General features: G+C 31.9%; 5 protein-coding genes across 6 annotated transcripts; 1 reads left to right on the top strand and 4 right to left on the bottom strand.

Annotated features, from left to right (window-relative positions):
- Positions 1–1984: 1984 nt before the first annotated feature.
- LOC126655532 (signaling peptide TAXIMIN 1) lies at positions 1985–2896 on the top strand. Its single transcript, XM_050349755.2, has 2 exons — positions 1985–2303; positions 2561–2896. The coding sequence occupies exons 1-2, from the start codon at positions 2197–2199 to the stop codon at positions 2682–2684; spliced, it is 231 nt and encodes a 76-aa protein (XP_050205712.1). The 5' UTR covers positions 1985–2196; the 3' UTR covers positions 2685–2896.
- Positions 2847–4365, bottom strand: LOC126655529 (phospholipase A1-IIgamma-like). The gene is made up of 2 exons (XM_050349752.1): positions 3727–4365; positions 2847–3605 (listed from the first exon to the last, which is right to left on the bottom strand). Exons 1-2 carry the CDS (start codon positions 4312–4314, stop codon positions 3000–3002), a joined length of 1194 nt encoding a protein of 397 aa, XP_050205709.1. The 5' UTR covers positions 4315–4365; the 3' UTR covers positions 2847–2999.
- Positions 4366–5057: 692 nt separating this feature from the next.
- LOC126655528 (phospholipase A1-IIgamma-like) lies at positions 5058–6692 on the bottom strand. Its single transcript, XM_050349751.2, has 2 exons — positions 6064–6692; positions 5058–5894 (listed from the first exon to the last, which is right to left on the bottom strand). The coding sequence occupies exons 1-2, from the start codon at positions 6652–6654 to the stop codon at positions 5286–5288; spliced, it is 1200 nt and encodes a 399-aa protein (XP_050205708.1). The 5' UTR covers positions 6655–6692; the 3' UTR covers positions 5058–5285.
- A 642-nt stretch (positions 6693–7334) lies between these two features.
- LOC126655527 (seed biotin-containing protein SBP65) lies at positions 7335–10439 on the bottom strand. 2 transcript variants are annotated; one of them, XM_050349748.2, is made up of 2 exons: positions 8416–10437; positions 7335–7734 (listed from the first exon to the last, which is right to left on the bottom strand). In XM_050349748.2, exons 1-2 carry the CDS (start codon positions 9871–9873, stop codon positions 7447–7449), a joined length of 1746 nt encoding a protein of 581 aa, XP_050205705.1. In that variant the 5' UTR covers positions 9874–10437; the 3' UTR covers positions 7335–7446. The 2 variants fall into 2 exon arrangements, with proteins under 2 accessions (XP_050205705.1, XP_050205707.1); XM_050349750.2 differs by having other exon boundaries at positions 7614–8032; positions 8416–10439.
- A 662-nt stretch (positions 10440–11101) lies between these two features.
- Positions 11102–16189, bottom strand: LOC126655531 (protein trichome birefringence-like 39). The gene is made up of 5 exons (XM_050349754.2): positions 15774–16189; positions 15413–15584; positions 12702–12877; positions 12369–12527; positions 11102–11719 (listed from the first exon to the last, which is right to left on the bottom strand). The coding sequence occupies exons 1-5, from the start codon at positions 16049–16051 to the stop codon at positions 11431–11433; spliced, it is 1074 nt and encodes a 357-aa protein (XP_050205711.1). The 5' UTR covers positions 16052–16189; the 3' UTR covers positions 11102–11430.
- Positions 16190–20229: the final 4040 nt, after the last annotated feature.

Raw genomic sequence — 20229 nt, 5'->3', positions numbered from 1 at the left:
TTTAAGTGTATGAATTTAATGTCGATAAATAAATAATACAAGGATTTAGTGTAAGAAAGTGGACAAGTGAAGGAATCTAAATATGCTTTTTGCCTAATGATATCAATGAGTGACTTTCACATGATTTTCTTGTAATACAACATAATTACTTGTACAAAGTGCAAGTCTCTATCCTTGGCCTTACCTATTAGCATGTGGAACGTAATCTTAATTTAAAAGGTTTTGCTTTCCCAAATTATAATAGAGTAAAGGGTCATTTTTATCCCTGAATTTGTGACTCGGATTAAACAACTCACTCTGAATTATTTTGGGCAATTACGAACAACATTCTGTTTTTATACCAATTAAGGATAATACTCTCTATTTATACATCAATTAAGCATAAAAATGAATCATTCCGGTCCCTAAATTTGTTCATATTGCATAATTTATTGCTTAATTAATTTAAAAATAAAAAATATTGTCATGAATTAATCAGATGACTAAAAGTGAGTTATATTTGATCTCGAGTCTTAAATTTAAGGATCAAGTTGACCCTTTAATCTCAGCTCAAAAGAAAATTGTTATGTAATTGGTAACATAACATTTTTTAGATAATAATAATATGTTTTCATTTTAGAGATTGATTTGTCAAATTGAAAATGATTTTGCGTGTATCCAGATGTTACTTGCTTGCCATTCTTTTGCCTTGTTAAGTAAATCTGAAAACTACAGATACCAAAACTTCCTTTTCTTCTTTTCTTTTCAGTGACGCACATAATAATTTCATCTAATCTGTAAAGAATTATTTTCTTTGGCACCTCTATTATTATTGGATAATTGCAAAATAAATTATAAATTATAATATATTTTCTAATTTTAATATGAATTTTTAATTTTAGCAATAAAAAACAGAAACCATCAATTTTTTGCACTTCTAAACATTGAATTTTTTCCGTTGAAAACATATGTCGACACTGAAATATTAAGTTAATGGATAAAATTAACGATGTAGTTGATAATATTATATTTTTAAGGTAAGAGTGACGTATATAATGTGTTCTTAATACATGTGAAAGTATAAAAAATAACAAATAAAATGAGACGGGGAGTATAAAATATGCTAAAATACATACAATTATAGCAAGATTGTCGACAATGTCTTGAACTTCTCTAAAAAGAAAATTTAAGCTCTTCAAGTGCAATACGGTCTAAATCAGTCTTTAAATTAGAAAAAAAGTACATATAACCACTTTATTTGAGCTAGTTAAAGATGAGTTAAAACTCTAGTTAAATTTCAACATATAATTATTATTATCAATATCAATGTGAACAATTAAAAAATTATAAAAGATTTAATTACAATTATAAATAAAGCAAATAATTTATTACTACTAAAAAAATTAATAATGTAAAATATTAATGTACAAGTGCCAAATATTATTGTCGTAAGATCATTAAAATAAAGCTTAATTACTTAAAAACCATCCACCTTGTAATTTTTTTAATTTATACCATGACTTAGGAAAATTTTTAATTGTACCCTATTTTCGATTATTATGTTTTATTTGTACCCCAAAATTAAAAAATTTGATAATTTAATTAATTTAAGGATTAAAATATTAAAAACAAGATACATAAATGATTAACATTAACGTTTTATTAGAACATAAGTTAAAAATGAAGGACTAATTTAAACTCTTTTTCAAAACAAAATAGGTCAATTTAACTCATTAGGTAGAGATGAAATATAAAAATCAAAAATAGGGTACAATTGAAAATTTTCCTAGGTCATGGTATAAATGAAAAAAAGTTATAAGGTGGGTGGTTTTTAAGTAATTAGGCCTTAAAATAATTGGTATGAATAGATCATTTGTATTGAAGTTCATGTGGTTTAATACCTAGCAAAAACGTTTTAAGGACTTATCAGCACCTTTAACCACCAATCATTATGATCAAGAGCAAAAAGTAAACGTAGTGAATCATGTTATCTGTCTTAGAAACTTCCATATTTTCAACACAGCAAAATTTATCTAATTTCTTATGTGTCTGGTCTTTACTTTAACGCAACAAACCAAAACCAACTCATTAATACATTACGCGTCCATTTTCCCCATCAAATTATAACTTAAAGAAATCAATTATTCTTCATTTTCAAATCTTTTCCATCAAATACACTGAAAATATTCGAAACCAGTACTTTGCGAGACAAGAATCATGTGCTGTGACGGTGATTGCAGGCCTTTAGGGTTTCTTTTAGGCCTTCCATTTGCCTTTCTTGCCCTAATTATCTCCATTGTCGGCGTCGTTGTTTGGATCGTCGGGTAATTTTCTTTACTTTTCAACTTCTGGGTATTCGAAAGTTCTTTAATTTCTTCACATTTTAGCTTCTGGGTAGTGTAAAGACTGAATCTTTATCAAATCTTTTTGAATTTTTAGTGAATTTTAGTTTCTGGGTGTTTGTTCTTTATAAATGTTGACACAATTTGTGATCTGGGTTGACTCTAGTTTTTTTATAAAAGTTTATGTTTTTGATCTGGGTTAACTCTAATACTGTAATAAAACATTTGGAATTTTGCAGGTTGACGCTGACGTGTATCTGTCCTTGTTGTCTGTGTGTGACAATATTAGTGGAACTGGCTTTAGAGTTGATCAAGGCACCTATTCATGTAATGGAGTGGTTCACTGCTCAGATACCTTGTTGATCACAATCATGCTAAACAAACCTACTGATTTTCATGTGTAAATTGGTATTTCTGATTACAGATTTCTGATTGTTTTTTCTTTTTGTGATAATGATATGATTGGTTTTAGATATAGGTTTTGTCTGAATCTTGAGTTCTAGAAATGTTATTGTACAAAGATGATTTGCTTCTAATTTTTTTTGTTATGAAAAGATCATAGTTTGTTTTGTGCATAGTATGCTACATGCATAAACTTTTATTAGTTTAGCGATTTTTGGAATCGTAGTTTACATACGTATAATTAAGTTACTGCTTCTGTTTAGCATAATAGCTCTCTTAAGGATCGTCCTCATGGTCATCAAGTATCCAAGTACCGTCTTTTTGTTGAACCATCCCTTTGTTTTTCTCCAGCCACCACCTCGCAGGCACCAAATACTCTGTCTTCACGAAATCTAATTCTTTGTTCACCAGTGCGATGTCTCGTTTAACATCTAAATGAAAAGGGTTAATGCCTTGTGTTCCGGCAACTCCGTGCAAATATGTCTCTAAATTATGCCACCTTATGAACTCTCCTGTAGGCTTCAAGTACATAGATCTTATGGTGTCAAATTCAAGCAATTCTCCAACGTCTACATAGCCTGCTGTTAGTGGAGGAACATTGGGTACTATATCAGGCGTATTTTGTACACGTAGAATGCTAAGATTGTCCAAGGAGTTACACGTTTGCCTGAAGCCCCAATCCCCGGTACGTGGGCAGGCAAAGGCGAAGGCTGTGACAGGACAAACCTTGGTGGCTCTGGTCTTACTCCTGTTGAGTCCATTAGCTACTATATCAGCTGCACTGAGAGTGGTTAGTGCTGCACCTAAACTGTGCCCGGTTATGGTCAAGCTGACATCCTCATTCTTGTATTGATCTAGCACCTGTTTCAGCCCATCATGCATCTGATAGCAAAGAAAGAATCAGGTTTAGTTTACACTATAAAAGACTGTCAATTTGTGACTGTTAAAATTTAAGATGGAACTCCGTCATAAAGTTTTGTGACGCATATGTGACGGAATTTACCTGCTCTCTTACACTAGTTTTGTTATATTGTGAATGAGGGTTATCTGATGTGTAAATCGATAGAAATCCTTCATGAACATGAGCATTCCTATCTTCTCCTAGAATTTCAGAAGCTGATTTCAAAGGAAAATCAAAATCTTTAACCCATTCAATAGGCTGGACTGTTCCTCGCCACGCGAGCACTATATCCCTCCTACCCAATACCGCTTTTCCGCTATCGGTAGCCACTGCTATGTATCCGATCCAATTTGATTCCCCATTCCAGGCTTCCTTTGATAATGGCTTCAAGATGAAGCTTTCCGGGACACCGATTTTAGAGGTGGCATACAAGTACTTGACTGGTTGATACTGAAACGGGTTATTGGAGATTAGACCAACCTTAGAAAATAGATGCTTCATTGAATATCTACTGTCCCCTGCAAATTTCGACTTCCTCTCCGAATTGAAAGTGTCGTAGGTAGCTTGAGCCATTTCACCGTAGTGAATGAGATATCGACGGAGATCGATGTCTAGAGGGTCGAGGAGGCCCTTCCACTTTTGTTGGCCGCTTAGCTCCTTCCATCTTTTAGCTATGTTTCCTGCACTCATTTCTCAGGTAAGCATGTGTTTGGTGTTTATGTTGAGATTACATATAATTTCTTGTTAGTTTAAATAGAATAAATTGGTGCATGCATTTTAAGCCTCTGTTACTATTCGTGGAAATTGAGTTGGTATGATTGAAATACTGCTTTTATAGCCATCTTCTTTGCGTTCATCCCAAGAGTCTTGCAATTACTAAATTAAAAAATTGCAACTCAATTTTATATGCGAGTAGTCAAAATGTTGCAAATGTCTATTTCTTGCATTATATTAGAAGGGCTTAAATGAAATAAAATCATAAACTATAGCATGTTTTATAATTTAAAACCGATTCTTACCTTTTGTAACTTCAATTTGGATCACCGATTGAAAATTCGATCGGTCGGTTTTAGTACAGAACGTTATATCCAAAAAAATTGAAGTTATAGCATGTTTTATAATTTAAAACCGATTCTTACCTTTTGTAACTTCAATTTGGATCACCGATTGAAAATTCGATTGGTCGGTTTTAGTACAGAACGTTATATCCAAAAAAATTGAAGGTACGCAAGATGAATTCTGGCGTCATATTAGCGGTAATTGATCAATTTTTTAATCAGTTTTTGGAAAACTTCCGTTGAAATTGCAAAACACGCTATGAATTTGTAATTTTATTTGTATTTATAACCCTACTACTTTTCCTTTGGCAAAAAAAAAAAAATAACCCTACTACTTCAAAATATTGTATATTTTAATTAGAAAAAGAAGCAAGCTCAAAAATGCAATTTCAACTTCTTTTTCTGTCTGAAATCAAATGCAATTACAACTTCAAACGGATTTCTTTTTGACTTACATCAGATAACATAACTTGTATTAATGCAGAACTTGTAGATTATACATGAGATTGAATCTCACGTTACTGTATTTTATTTTTCTAATACATTTAGTAATTAAAGTCTATACTCAATTTGCAGCTTTTTCTAGCACATATAATATGCGTCTTAGTCTTCACTATCCTGACTGGGATCAAGCTTCCATGCACCATCGGGCTGTTGAGACATACCGTGGTTTGCAGTACTCCACCAATATCCGGGCACATTGTGTTCGGGCTTCAACAGATTCGAGCTCTTGTTCACCAATGAAATGTCGCGATTAACAGCTAAATTAAAAGGATTGTTCCCTTGTGTTCCAGCAATTCCATGCAGATATGTCTCTAACATATGCCAACTTAGGAACCCTCCCGGTGGCTGCAAGTACGGAGACATTCGAGTGTCGATGAGTAGTTCCTCCCCGATATCTCGGTAACCTACTGTTACGGGTGGAACTTGCGGTACTATATCAGGAGCATTTTTGATACGAAGAATACGAAGATCTTGCATATCATCTAAGGCATGTCGGAAGCCTTGATCCCCCGTGCGTGGGCAGGCATAGGCGAAGGCTGTGACAGGACAACTTTTGGTGGCGTTGCTATCGCTTCGGTTCAGTCCATTGGTGACAATGTCAGCAGAACTCATAGTTGCAAGTGCTGCACCTAAGCTGTGGCCGATTACGGTTATGCTGATTTCTTCATTCTGGTATTGATTCACCAGCTGCTTCACTGCTTCAAATACCTGATACCATGAAAAAAAAAATCAGGTTAATCTCTCATATATTTGCATTTTGAGCCTCCCTTAATATCCGTGACAATTAGAGCCAATTTTTTTAAAATCAAATTTATTGTCTTAATTCAGTTCGATTTTTCAGTTTTTGCACATTTACTAGTGGTTGAGCCTGCATTACCTGCTCCCTGGCACTTGTCTTACTGTTTGCAGAAGCAGGATTGGTAGAAGTATAAACCGAATGAAATCCTCGATGAACTCGAGCATTCTTGTTTCTTCCAAGAATATCAGTAGCAGGAATCAAAGGAGCATTAAAATCTTCAATCCATTCAAGTGGCTGTATCGTACCTCGCCATGCAACCACGATGTCTCTCCTCCCCAGTTCCTTCTTTGCCTCGTCTTCAGCTACAGCTATGTACCCGATCCAATTCGATTCCTTAGTCGCGCCCTGCTGCGATGTTGATGGATTCATAATGAAACTTTGAGGAACTTCTGCACTGGAAGTTGCATACAAGTACTTGACAGGTTTATACTTAAAAATGTTGTTGATGGTAAGTCCTACGCTGGAAAACAGATTCTTCATCGAGTATCTGCTGTTTCCGGCAAATTGCGACATTTTCTCAGCAATGAAACTGTCATATGTTGCTTGTGCCATTTGTCCGTAGTGAAGGAGGTATCGGCGGAGATCCATGTCCAGAGGGCCGAGCAGACCGTTCCAGTGGTTTTGGCCGCTCAGTTCCCTCCATCTCCGAGCTATGTTTCCCGTACTCATTTCTTCAGGTAAATCCTAATCCTTTTTTGTGTTTGATTAACGCTTGTTAATTTGCTTAAATAGAATCATTCAGTTAGTAGAGTTATTCTGCCTTGTTAGGTCATCATGCATTTTGAGCCTCCCATATTATCCGTGGCAGTTGGAGCCATATATTAGACAATGAAAAAGAAATGTCCGAGTTAGGCTGTTTCAAAATGGAACCTCTTCACTCATTACTGCTTTTCATTCGGAAACTACTGATAATCTGAAAGCAGTCTCTTAAATATGCTTACCAAGAGCACAAAATTTCAACAAAAAACAGTTTGAAAATGAAAATTTGTGTAGCACAAACACAATAAGGATAAACGGAACACTCGAAGACAGACACACGACGAATAAACAATATTAATAATCTGTGCAGCACGAACACAACACGGATTGAAGACGGACACACGGCGAGACAATGTTATTTTAAAGTTGTGTGTTCGAAATGTTGAACTTCCAAAGCAGAAATTGAATGAAGTGTACAAGCTATACAAACGAAAATAAAACGCTGAAACGAAATACACGTAAAACTGAATGAATACTTGGACGAAATGAACATAGAACTCGTCGAATTTCCGTGCATAGTATGAAAAACACTCAAAGATACACTAAAGTTCATATTTATTAAGACTTAGAAATGATTTACCAAGCAAAACCAGCAACATAAATGTCATGATCTATATTCACATCAAGCTCACTACACACAGCCATAACACAAACCAAAATCTTTATTTAACTTATTATAATCTTAAACTATGCTATTTTCTTTTATTTGCTGCTTTCATGTTCTTCTTGCTTGCTGAATTCATGTTCTTTAGCTTCCTCCTGCTGCCCCATAACAAGATCTTTAGTTGTCTGCGCAATCTCGGCTATAGTTTCGCCGATGGCACCAAACAGGCTGCCCCTGCCTCCCTTTTGTTGCTGCAGTTGCTGGTGTTCTTCATCTTGTTCTTCTGTGGATTCGGGAAAGATCTTTTCGGATTTGACTGCTGTTTCGATCCATTCTCGTTCTTCTCCTGTTGCATGAATCTGTGATTCTTCTTTGAAATCTCCACCCTGGAAACCCTCTCATTATCCTCAAATTATGAAGTACTAATTTCATATCAAGTTTTCAAGTGCACATAAAACTAAACATTGCAATATGATCCATGTATGATAGTATCAAAATGTTCATTGACAAGGGTTCAACATTTAGATAACAGCACAGCTTTTATTTTACATGTCTAATTAGAAAAGATCAAATTGTAAGTTCAAGAACTTAAAACTTAGAATCTTAATGGAAGCTAGCCATTGAGAGTTGGAGCTATCAATTTCTCCATCATTGTTCATCAGTATTCCTTGTAGATTGAAGGACCTGCATGATACTACCATCTAGTCAATGCAAAATTTTATCACCTTTAAAACCCCCAATATCCACCTTATATTCTACTCCTATCTAGCTTAATCATCCGAACAATTAATGTAATAGCGTGAAACAACAAAAACGGTAATTTGATTTTCAGTCCAAGTTGGTATCTAGTTGTGCAATTATCAAAAACAGATTATTCTGTTACCATACTGCAGGCAAACTTCTCAAGGCCTGTGTCGGCTCGTTACTTTCGGAAGCTCTATATTTATAACTCGAAACGCTATAAATAGGTCAGTACTTAGTAGCACATAATGACATTGTTATCTAATCCAAAATGCAATTAGGCACTGAACTTGTAATTCAAAACATCAATAAAAGTAGATATATACCTCTTTCTCAGTAGCAGATCTCCTGGCTTCAATTCCTCTCTCAGCTTCCTCTTTCTTCCTTGCAGTATAATCCTTCACACCCTCACCAGTAGACACAGCAACCTGCTTAGCAGCACTGAAAGGCTTTACAGCAAGCTCTGCAGCTTTCTCTGTCACCACCTGAACCGCCCCAGCAGCGGCCTTAGTCCCTTCGAGGGCCTTCTCAGTCGTATAATGCGCGGCAGTCCAACCAGCAACAGTGGTTTTATCCTTCACATCAACCGCCACTTCCCCAGCATAATGCGCAGCCCCCTTAGTTTTTTCCACCGTCACATCTTTAGCTGCCACCGCCTTCTCCACCACATAATCTTTAGCACTCTTGGTTGAATCCACCACAGTATCCTTTGTTTGCTGACCCTTTTCAACCGCGGTATCTTTAGCCTCTCGGCTCTTGTCTGCAACATATTGTTTAGTTTTTTGAGCTCCTTCAAGAACAGAATCTTTGGCCTGTGCGCCTTTTTCTAGAACAGAATCTTTTGCCATTGTTCCTTTCTCTGCAAGTAATTGTGTAGCATTACGAGAGCCTTCAAGAACAGTGTCCTTTGCTTGTGATCCCTTATCAGAAACTGTCTGATATGTTCTTCCAGCTCCTTCAGCTACAGATTCTTTAGCCTCAGAACCCTTATCCGCAGCGTATCGCATAGTCTTCTGAGCACCTTCAAGAACAGTGTCTTTAGCTTGTGCACCCTTATCCATAAGGGTATCTCTAGCCTGAGATCCTTTTTCAGCAATCTGTTGGGTTGTTCTTTGAGCACCTTCGGCTACAGTATCCTTGGCTCGTGCACCCTTATCCATAAGGGTATCTTTAGCCTGGGATCCTTTTTCAGCTATCTGTTGGGTTGTTCTTTGAGCTCCCGCGGCTACAGTATCCTTGGCTCGTGCACCTTTTTCCATCACAGTATCTTTAGCCTGAGATCCTTTTTCTGCAATCTGTTGGGTTGTTCTTTGAGCTCCTTCAGCTACACTATCCTTGGCTCGTGCACCTTTTTCCATAGCAGTATCCTTAGCTTGCTGACCTTTTTCTTTCACAGTTTCAGCTGCAGAACCTAAACCTTGGCTTGCCTTTTCCTTAGCTTGGTCATATCTCTCTCGTGCACCTTGTATAGCCTCCATTGAATTCTGCTGTGCTGTTCCTCTAAGCTTCGAAATCTCCTCCAAAGAGAGCTGATTATCAGACCCCTTCTCCTCCATTGTAGCACCTCCTTTGCTGCCTTTCACCTTATCAGCAAGCGACTCGAACTCCTCCGGCCGATCAGCCGCAGCCGCAGTAGTACTCCGATCACTTCCCTGAGCGGTTCCTGTTGGTTTTTCAGTCGCTAAAGACTCAAAATGAAGAGTTATTTTCGGCACTGTATCTCCCTCTAAATGAATCTCTCTCTCATTTTTTGTGCTCTCTCTTCTCGCTTGATCGGACGACATTTCGAGACTCTGATTTCTTGATTTTCTTGGTGTTTTTGCTTTGATGAAATGTTTCAAGATTTGTGAGTTTCTTGATTTTTCTTGTTGCTTGTTCTGCAAGGTTTAAAGGAGGAGGCCAATGGCGGTTCAAGCATGGAAAATCGACGTGTGTGCATGCAGTGGAGCGGACATGTTTAGCTGCTTTATGCCACGTGTTGTAGTTTGGAAAACTAGAGAAGTGAGTCAGCTATTAAGCCTCATTGATCTATTTTCATACTACATCCGACGGTTGAGATTAGGCAATTGGTGGAGACTTGTTTATTACGTGTACATGTGGATAAAGGAGGTCCAGCCACGTGTGAAGTAATGCTTTAATGGATAGATGTAAAATGAGAAGATAACTATTGGATAGAAATAAGTAGGAAAGTTATCGGGTCGGGTCGGTTTGGACCTTTGGATAACTTAGACATTAATCCTCTGGAATTCGGATTCGGGTCGTATGGTTGGGTCAAGAAACAAACTCATCGCCCGGGCCCAAGATTATATGGTTTGGGTCAGGCTCATGAACATATCCAGTGTAGATGTTTTGGATTTACAATCTAGCATATGGTCTGCTTTGGTGCCTTCTATACCTAGTGATTGTAATACTACAAAGCATCAAATTTGTAAACTTTAAATAATTCTAACAACAAGAAGAAAGTGGGTTGATAAGGCACTATGTTAATTTAAGAAAGATGGCAGGTTTATACCGTATTTATATATACAGCCATTTAAAATTTAGAAACTGAATCTGCCTTTTGTAAAAAATCTATACTACTCTAGTGGAATTAATTTAAATGTGAAGTTTAAAAATGTCGACTCATAATTGAGAATCGTTCAGCAAACCTCCGTACCAAAAGAAAAAAATCCAATAATTCTATAATTATCAAAAATTAATTGTCACCCTTGATTTGGTCAAAATTTCTGTTTTTCTAGTACATTTTAAAATATTGTTATTTTTCTTGTGTTTTAATTTTATGTAACAAACCCTTATAAAGAGGTTTATCTAATAATTAAATGTTAGAAGAAACAATAATTTTTATAATATAGAATCTTTTTTTTACCTTAATTCAATGTTGATACTAATTCATTAGATCAAATTTGGAGAAATATGTTATATAAAAAAAAAAAGACATTAACTCAACAATTATAGAACTTTCACAAATTTCATGTACTGTTATTTGCATAAATTAACAATCTACAAATTGAGTGAGCTTCAATTTAGACGGTAATTTTCATACCATCAAATAATTTGAAAATTTACATTAAAATCAACATCATCCACACTCCTTATATATCATCAAAACAATGACATTTCTAAAAAACAATCACCTAGCTTGACAAGATTATCATCGACCTGTATTACATTAAAATAACTCAAATCCTATATTTCGACATTTTATTTCCGATTCGAAAGACACTTCTAAAATTCTAAAAATCCAATACTTGTAACATAATTTAAAAAAAATGCCATTTCCCCGTTTCCTACTCCGTATTTTCTATTCCACCATTTCCGTTTCCGTGCTACATAATTTTCAACTAATTAAAGAGAGTTGCATATAAAAGCTGGTTCCAAGTATCAGGTAACCCAGGAAGACACCAATGGCTACAATCTGTGGTACGATCCTTACCATACCCTGATGGGTGAGCATCTTTTCTATACTGAGACAGTGTGGTTATGTCTAGTAAATAAACCGGTTTTTTGATTCGGCTCACTACTTTGTTAACCACGACCCAAGCCATTGGGGTTCCTGCTGGGTACCTTAGTCCAAAGAATGGTTCTGTCTCTACACTGCATGACCTTGTTGGCTCGTTCCAATCCTTGCCCCTAAATATTTTACAACAAAAAATAATATAAAAACTATGTTCTAGATATAAAATTAGGAGTGTGTATTTGGTTTTAAATCACACCAAAATTGAATTTATAGAATGTATAACTTTTCAAATTGAACCAGTCGATTTGGTTTATTTGATTAATTTTTGGATTCGGTTTGCGCTAATTGAACTGAGATAGTTTTATGTCTAAAATTAAACCAAACTAAAAATAATTGCAGTTTAGGTTAAATACAAGTTAAATTGTGAGATTTAACTTGTTTTATAATTCCAAGAAGTTAAATTTTAGTCATGTCAAACACGAACTATTTATTTTTTAAAAGTTTGAAACACCGAGTAAATTTTTGATAAAAAATAATTAATGTGTACACCGTAACAGTATATATTTCGGTGTACGTCCACAAAACATTATTTATTATAAAATTGTTTAGTTTTTTAAATTGTTAAAATCAATAGTTTGTATTCGAGACTGTTGTATGTAATAATGTAATTGCAAAACACGCTAAATTTTATAATTTGTTTTACAATTTATATTTTCAAAATACTAAACCTAATCGAATTAAATTGTTTAGTTTGATTTTTGCACACCTATTATAAAATAAAAATTAAATAGAGAAGTGGGAGAAATAAAAAGATTTGCTTACTCATAATGAGTGGGAGAAATGCCTTGGAAGAAGACTTTAGTTTTGGAAGGATCAACATTACGGTTGACCCATCTAGCCCAAGTGGTTAACCCTTTATAATATGCAACCAGACGGTTCATATCTTTGTAAGATTTATTCCCTTCTTGCATATAATCCCATCTGCATTGGAAAATTACACATCAATACCCTCATCAAATTTACCACTCAATTTTATTTTATTTAATAGGTATAAGAATAAAAATACTTATTTAGACCGAATCTTTTATGAATTCAATCGGACTATAAACCGGGTCTAAATAAAAATTCCGAAATAAGAGAGATGGATGATCGTACGGTTGGGTTCTCCCGGTGTGAGTCCACCAATGCCACGAGTTAAAGATCAGCATGTCCATCCCTACCCAAGTTCTGCCGCTATAGATTGAATCCAGCTTCAAAATTCTTCCATTTTTTCCATTAATAACATCTACTAGAAATGGTGTTCTATACAATAGAATTGATACTCCATAGTCCTGCAAATGTATAAATCGGTAAAATTCGAATACAAAACCTATATAAAATGATAATATAGCTACAAATTAAATTATGTGCCGAGATCAGGAGCAGATGGAGGGGCACGGGTGGGATGGCCGCCCCCTCCACCGGCCAAAACTTTTTAGATATGACATAGTTGTTTGAATTGTTCTATATATTCTAGGGTGGTTAAGAGTTATCTATTTTGTCGTTTATTTTGATTTTTTTAAAAAAATCAAATTAAAAAAGCAAACTACATGTCATTCGAGTCCGCAGAAAAAATAAAATAATTGTATTTTTTCTGCATTATCTCCCAATATCATTGTTTTAACAAAAAAAATAGTCGCCTTAAGTATAAGAATTTTGAATGTCACATACCGATCGAAACCAAACCATAATTTTCTATCAAAATATATTTATTTAAATGATCTTTCAATTAAAATCTTCATCTATGAAACTAGAATGAGTTGTAACATTTTTAGCAATAGACCTAATATGTCAAAAATAATGTTGTTATGACATTGACAAAAGAAAGTGATCATAATTAAATTTTAGCTAGCTAGCTGCTATATATGCATTCTGTTCCCAAAAGTTAGGAAAATGACATTAGAGATCTATAGTTTAATTTAATTATCACCATTTATTAACAAATCGTATAGTCACTCATTTATTATCAACATTTAATAGGTGGTCCAATATAATAAGTTTAATATATGCTAAGTTGAATTTTTACTCTAAAGAAAATTTGCCGTAGAAGCAAAGAACTATATATTTCTCGATAATGTGGTCCGTTCTCTAAGTGCGTCCTAAAATAAACAAAACATATGATAATTACTTTGGTATATGACTCGTGGGATGTTTGACAAATATGTGAGAGAATACTCTCCATTAATTATTAAAATAATTTATTACAATTATTGGATTTGATAAAATATGATTAAGCGTGTATAGTGTAAAAATTCACAGATTTTGATTAATTTAATTTGGATATGGTTGATGCTTTTTTTTAGAAAAAGATATTTGATTTGATTCGGTTAATGATTAATAAATTCGAAACAATTTGTTAATTTATTTCAGTTCGATTTCAATATCAATTGCTCCATAAATTTGTACGTAATGAACAATTAACACAAAATACTTTTGAGTTTTGGCTATTAATTAATTATAACAATCGACACAGCCAAACAATTATTTTGGTTCGATTACATCCGGTTAGTATTATTTTTTTTAGTAACAATTAAATTTAAAAAAAACTAATTTATTTAATTAGGTTAAGTGATAGAAGGAACTCATGCACACCCCTGTGTATGATACCAACAATTTTATGAACAAATCATGAACTCTAACAAACAAAATCATTACAATTTACACATCTAACTGAAAAAGAATTGATTAATGATTGAATTTTTGTTTAATTTTAAATAAAAAAGGACACTGTCAAAACTCCAGAAAAGTACTGTATTTCTTAGAAAAATGCTACAAATTTTAATGTTAAAAAAACCTTTGCTACTTTCGGTGTGATCTAACAGAATCATGATTAAAGGCAAAATTTCAAGAAATCTGTTCCTGTAAAGAAAAGAATCAGTAGATACAACTAAATTTTGGGAAGAGTCTAAAACTATTTTTAAATGGAGCCAATTTTATAATTTAGTGTGGAATACAAAAATAAAATAATTAATATATATAAATATATTTCGAAAAAATCAACACTACTAACATAATAAATTTAGATTTAATTGCTTTAAAAAATCATACGCTTTAATGTGATTCACAATTTTACTCCGAACTTTTAATTTTAGCAAGTTAGACACCAACTTTTCAATATTTAAAATTTAAACCAATCAATTTTTCGTTAAAAAGTTGATGTGGACGCCGGAACATTCCGATGTCCACATCAACCTTTTTTTAATAAAAAAATATTCAGTACTTTAAATTACAAAAAAAAGAAAATGATAGTTCATATTTAAAATTGTAAAAATTAAAAGTTCGTATTAAAATTACTAGACATGCTAAAATTCGTGACTTTTAACAATTAAGCCAAAAAAAAATTATATTGTGCATTGACGGTCGTTATGAACTTCTCTCATAAATTTTCGCCTATCAATATTTTTGAATTTCATTTATGCGATAGCGGTTCATCATAAATCCGGTCTAGATAAAAATTCCCGACTTTGTATTAAAATCAACACAATTACCACAAAAAATAATATTTTTACAAAAAACTAGAAAAAGTCTCCGGCAAACACCAAAAAGCCAACCCACCACCAATCACGCTCTACTTTTTAAATGCTCATAAAAAACTTCAAACTTTGAAGCTCACAAAACGGTACAAAAAAATTAGATCAACAACTTCCCATACAAAATTCAAAAAAACAGACCACAATTTAATTCCCTCAATAAAAACTTTACCATCCCCCATTTTACCAAACCAAAAATTAAAAGAAAAGGACAAGACGTGCATGCACCACAACCAAGCAATGATTAAATACTGTTTGGTACGCTAGAAAATTAAAATTTCAACCAAGAAAATTTACCTCAAAAGTGACCGAAGATAACCCATTATTTCTCACGAGTGAATATCTTGAATTAGGCACCCAAGAATGAAGCAAACATGTCAAAGAAGTCCACTGATTTAAACTCAGTGAGTCACCTACGAACATAATCTTCTTCCCTCTCCATTTCTCCAAGAAATATAATCCATTAAACCTAATGACATTCGTAAATTATGGTTAAGTCGTGCTGAAAACGCGGCGTTTTGTCAGAAGTGAACTTAATTATTTTTTTATAATTAGGAAAGGGAGAGCGCTTATGGGAGGATGTGAACTCACAATCTTGACAGTTTGTTATCAAGCATGGTAGTGAACTCAAACTTACGTAATAAGAAAATGTACGTACCTCGGTAAGTTGCAAGAAAACGGCTGCCATCGATACTTAAGATAGTAGCGATCCGGACGGCCGTTAGCTTGGCAGTTGAATTGTTTGTCTATGAAAGGACAAGTTGAAGAATCATATAGAGGGTAAGAAGAATCAAAAATCCATTTGCCTCTAAATAAATTACATTTACTAACTCCTAGTAATAATTTTCGTGAACTATTATTATGATCAATTGTAGCATAAGAAGAAGAAGATGAAAAAAATATGGAGAGAAGAAACAAGAAATAGTAGAAACCCATGATCTTGGGTTTCCAACTAGAGTTTTTTTATTTTTTGAATCAGAAAGTTTTGTCTGCAATTAGTGTTTATATAATAATGTTAGGGAGAGAAGATGAGGGGCTTCACATGGAATGTGGAAACAGAGTAGTGTGCTAATTTATTTATTTTTCTGACATGAAAATGAGAGATCTTTTGAATTTGGATTTAAGACAAAAGGAAATCATTTTTATTTATTATAGGGAAAAAAAATATTTTTATGCTCCTAAAATTAGACAGCAGGATCAAGCAAGCTTTCAGATGTTCGGAAAGGTTCAGTTACATCCTTCATGTTTTAAAAAGTGAACTATCAGACTCCGATTTTGACGCATAAATGAGATGTTGGGGGTTTAGTTGTCTAAATTGGGAGCTTAGTTGTCAAAGTTGAAGAGCGACTTTTTAAGAAATTAGGGGGAATATTTAAATTTTTTTGGATGTTAGGAGCATACTTAAACTTTTTCGGATGTTAAAGGTTTATTTGATTATGAAATCAAAAGTTAGTGGTATAAATAATCCTTTTCCCTTTATTATAGTAATATATATTTTGTGTCCTTTAATTGTGGCATGTGGTGATGATTCCTAATCTCAATTCACTTCTTTGAAAATTAAGGAATCATGATGAGTTTGTGCATGATTCTGAAATTATATGGAAACATTTTCCCCACCATAAATAAATCAAATATTTTCGACATTAATAATAAAGTTTTACACTTTTACAGTTTTACTATGCTTTCAAGCTTTATGTTTGGTATAATTGATCGGTAACTTTCTATCTTTCCATTTTAAAAGAAAAAGAAAAAACTTTTTATCTTTAATTTTATTTTATCACTTTTATTTCCTTGTTGATGAATACCTTCCTTCCCAAATTGATTGATAATTGTTCTAAAATATGAATTCAATTATTATTTATATGATTAATTATTATGTAGTATATCTTTATTAATTATAATGAAATATATTAAAAAGAAAACACAATACTAAAAAAATGTATAAAATTATAACTCCATTAAATTAGAGTAAATTTGATATTTATTTTCTAAGTAAAATTTATTTTATTTAAATAACTAAATTTTTGTAATACTTGTGTAAATTTGAGACGAAATGGAAAGTCTTAATTTGTATTATATTCAAAATTGCTTTATATGTTAGTATTTTTTTTTTGTTATAAAAAAAAGGAGACGAATGTCTAAGTCTGCATGAACTGCATAATAAAAGACCCTCCTCCTTTGAAGAAAATCGAATTATGTGCCTTTTGGTGGCCTTAAAAAAGAGTTACTGATTCACTACTCCTTTATTGGTATGTGTTCTTTTTATTAAAATAAAAGAGGAAGAACTAAAAATTTAAATTTTTATATGAAAATATAATGTTTACCACTAAATTATGCGGATAATAGGGGTGAACGAATAATCGGTTCGATTAAAAATAATCGAATCAGCCCTAATTGAATTACTCTATATATTTAATTAACCAAATTAATTAGTAATTTTAATCAAACCAAACTAACCATAATTCTAAGAAGAATAATTAAATCAGTTAATTCGGTTAATATTGGCCGATAAAAATATGGAAAATATTCAATTATTTCCGGTAATTTGATTTACTAAATTTTCAGAATGCTTAATCATACCCGAACTAATCAAACTAATTAAATATTTTTAAATTAAATTCAATGAAATATATTGATCAATTAATGTTAAACAATTGGTTTTTTACACTCCTAACAAGCAGGATAAATGGAGTTGTTATAAACGGTTGTAATAGCTTCAAAATAATGGCAGAACTGTCTTATTTTTACCCCATTTTGAACACCCTTCATGGGTTCTTTTATTAGGTAGCTATAGTTTATGTATTGGACCATTGGTAGGCAAACCAGTTGTTAAATAACATACTATTTAAAGTGCTATTATTGGGCAAAAATACAAAAATAAGAAGAAATTAAATTCTTGTTAGAAATTCTTCAAGTTCCATTAAACTGTATGGCTCAAGAATCTTCTGCCCATGCTCATTTTTGGCACCTATGCAATATATTGCTAATAATGTACATCTCTCATAGTTCATCATGTCCAACTCAATATTTCAATTTCTTATTATTCTTTTTTTTGTTAGGTTTAAGATTTTGTTCAATTAAAATTCATTTAATCCTTTTTGATTGGCTACAAGATTAAAAGAATTTAAATTCGTAATTTTGAAAAAAAAAACACTCACAACTTATTAATTTTATATGTTTGACCATTAAGACTAACGTCATATTAAAGTTTAAACTGATTCAAAAATGATAGGATTATAAATTTCTTTAATTTAAAATTATAAATTTATTTTTTTTGTTCTTTTTATGATAAACTGGAGTTGCAAAATAAAAATATGATAAAATTTTATTTGAAGGGATAATATAGAAAGAGGAAATAGATCAATAGTGTTCTAAAATTTCCAATATATGTTAAAGTTAATAAATCCAGCCAAGTATTTTTGACATACAAATTATCTCTCTCTCTTTCCATTTGCACATTCTGCCAAATATAGATACAAGAAATATTAACTTTTTAGTAATTACATAATTTCCAATTTAAAGAAAACATGTAGAATTGACCATATAGCAAAAAAAATATATATATATTCACATGCAAGATATATATTTTTTATGCGTATTAGAATTGACCATATAAATTAGAAACAACGCATTTCTAATTTTCCAAACTATACAATTTTTAATTATTGGGTCCTTAAATTAATTTTTTTTTAGCCCTTTAACTTGAGTAAATCACAAAAATACCATAAAATTGACATGCATTTACATACATTACCACTTATATCACCTATTTTTCATTTTTACCAATAAACACAAATAGTTTTCATTAGCACCATTCCATTAGAATAGAGACACGTGTACTAGTGGAAATTTCCTCCTTTTTCTCTACAATTAATAAATAGCCTACCCATTAATGACACGTATATATTTAATTTTTTTATAAAAAATATTATTTTTATAAACTGACGCGCGTCAGGTCTGATGTGTGACTGACCTGACGCGCGTCAGACCATGCAGGGCTGACGCATGGGTCAGCCCTGCTTACTCATGCATTAGAATTAGTAACTGATGCATGATTTCTTGATTGATGCATGATTCTTTACTTTAAAAAGTATTCTTCTTATTCTAATAAATATTTATTTGAATATTAAAACTTTGTATTAAATTATACTAAAATTTATTTATTATATATAAATATTGATACTAATTTTAATATTAAAAATGTAAATATATTTAAAAATATATATAAATATATTTAAAAAATTAACTAAATTTTAAAATTTTAAAAATATAAAATAATATAATTAAAATTTGTATTAACAATGTATCTAGTTAATATATTTTAAAAATATATTTATCGTGCATAAAATATGTATCAGCGATATATCTATAAGTACATTTAAAAAATACCATTTATAAATTTAGTAAAAATATATCTATCATGTATCTATTTAAATACATTAACAAATATATCTATCGTGTATAAATTATGTATCAACGATGTATCTATTAAGTACATTAAAAAATATATCTATCAAGTACATTAAAAAATATATCTATCAAGTTTAATATCTTTTTTTATAAATATCACGTATAATTTATGTATCGAAAATGTATCACACATATATCTGAGATGCATCAAATATATATGAGAGATGTATCAAATATTTATCGAATATTTTGCACTTCTACTTGGTCAAATCATGAAAACAAACCGACCAAATATATATAAACAATAAATATAATAATACTAATTAAAATGAACTAATTGGTTCATTTTAATTAGTATTATTACATATATGTTTATAAGCTTTTTTAAATATAAAAACGAACCAATCGATTAGTCAGTTAATTCAATTAATGTATCAAATATGTATCTATCATGTATAAATTGTGTATCAGATATGTATTAAAAATATATTTGAATTATAATTAAATATAGTCGATTATAATTCAATAAACACTAAAAAATTCATTTTAATTAGTGTTATTATATATGTTTATAAGCTTTTTCCAATATAAAAACAAACCAATCGAATTTGTCAGTTAATGTAATTAATGTATTAAATATGTATTTATCATGTATAAATTGTGTATCAGAGATATATTAAAAATATATTCGAATTACCATTAAA

Source organism: Mercurialis annua, linkage group LG7, assembly GCF_937616625.2.
Source record: "Mercurialis annua linkage group LG7, ddMerAnnu1.2, whole genome shotgun sequence".
Lineage (NCBI taxonomy): Eukaryota > Viridiplantae > Streptophyta > Magnoliopsida > Malpighiales > Euphorbiaceae > Mercurialis > Mercurialis annua.
Note: the sequence above shows the minus strand (reverse complement) of the source record. Positions and strands in the feature narration are given on the sequence as shown.

Bases quoted from the DNA above. Each gene is read 5' to 3' on its own strand.
- LOC126655529 (XM_050349752.1), bottom strand. From the start codon at position 4,314: ATGAGTGCAGGAAACATAGCTAAAAGATGGAAGGAGCTAAGCGGCCAA. The intron at 3,606-3,726 runs GTAAATTCCGTC...CTTTGCTATCAG, and splicing joins AAACTAGTGTAAGAGAGCAG to ATGCATGATGGGCTGAAACA.
- LOC126655531 (XM_050349754.2), bottom strand. From the start codon at position 16,051: ATGGGTTTCTACTATTTCTTGTTTCTTCTCTCCATATTTTTTTCATCT. The intron at 15,585-15,773 runs GTACGTACATTT...GAATGTCATTAG, and splicing joins TTTTCTTGCAACTTACCGAG to GTTTAATGGATTATATTTCT. The intron at 12,878-15,412 runs GTAAATTTTCTT...ATACATTTGCAG, and splicing joins TATCTTCGGTCACTTTTGAG to GACTATGGAGTATCAATTCT.
- LOC126655528 (XM_050349751.2), bottom strand. From the start codon at position 6,654: ATGAGTACGGGAAACATAGCTCGGAGATGGAGGGAACTGAGCGGCCAA. The intron at 5,895-6,063 runs GTAATGCAGGCT...TCATGGTATCAG, and splicing joins AGACAAGTGCCAGGGAGCAG to GTATTTGAAGCAGTGAAGCA.
- LOC126655532 (XM_050349755.2), top strand. From the start codon at position 2,197: ATGTGCTGTGACGGTGATTGCAGGCCTTTAGGGTTTCTTTTAGGCCTT. The intron at 2,304-2,560 runs GTAATTTTCTTT...GGAATTTTGCAG, and splicing joins GTCGTTGTTTGGATCGTCGG to GTTGACGCTGACGTGTATCT.
- LOC126655527 (XM_050349748.2), bottom strand. From the start codon at position 9,873: ATGTCGTCCGATCAAGCGAGAAGAGAGAGCACAAAAAATGAGAGAGAG. The intron at 7,735-8,415 runs GTATATATCTAC...GAGGGTTTCCAG, and splicing joins GATCTGCTACTGAGAAAGAG to GGTGGAGATTTCAAAGAAGA.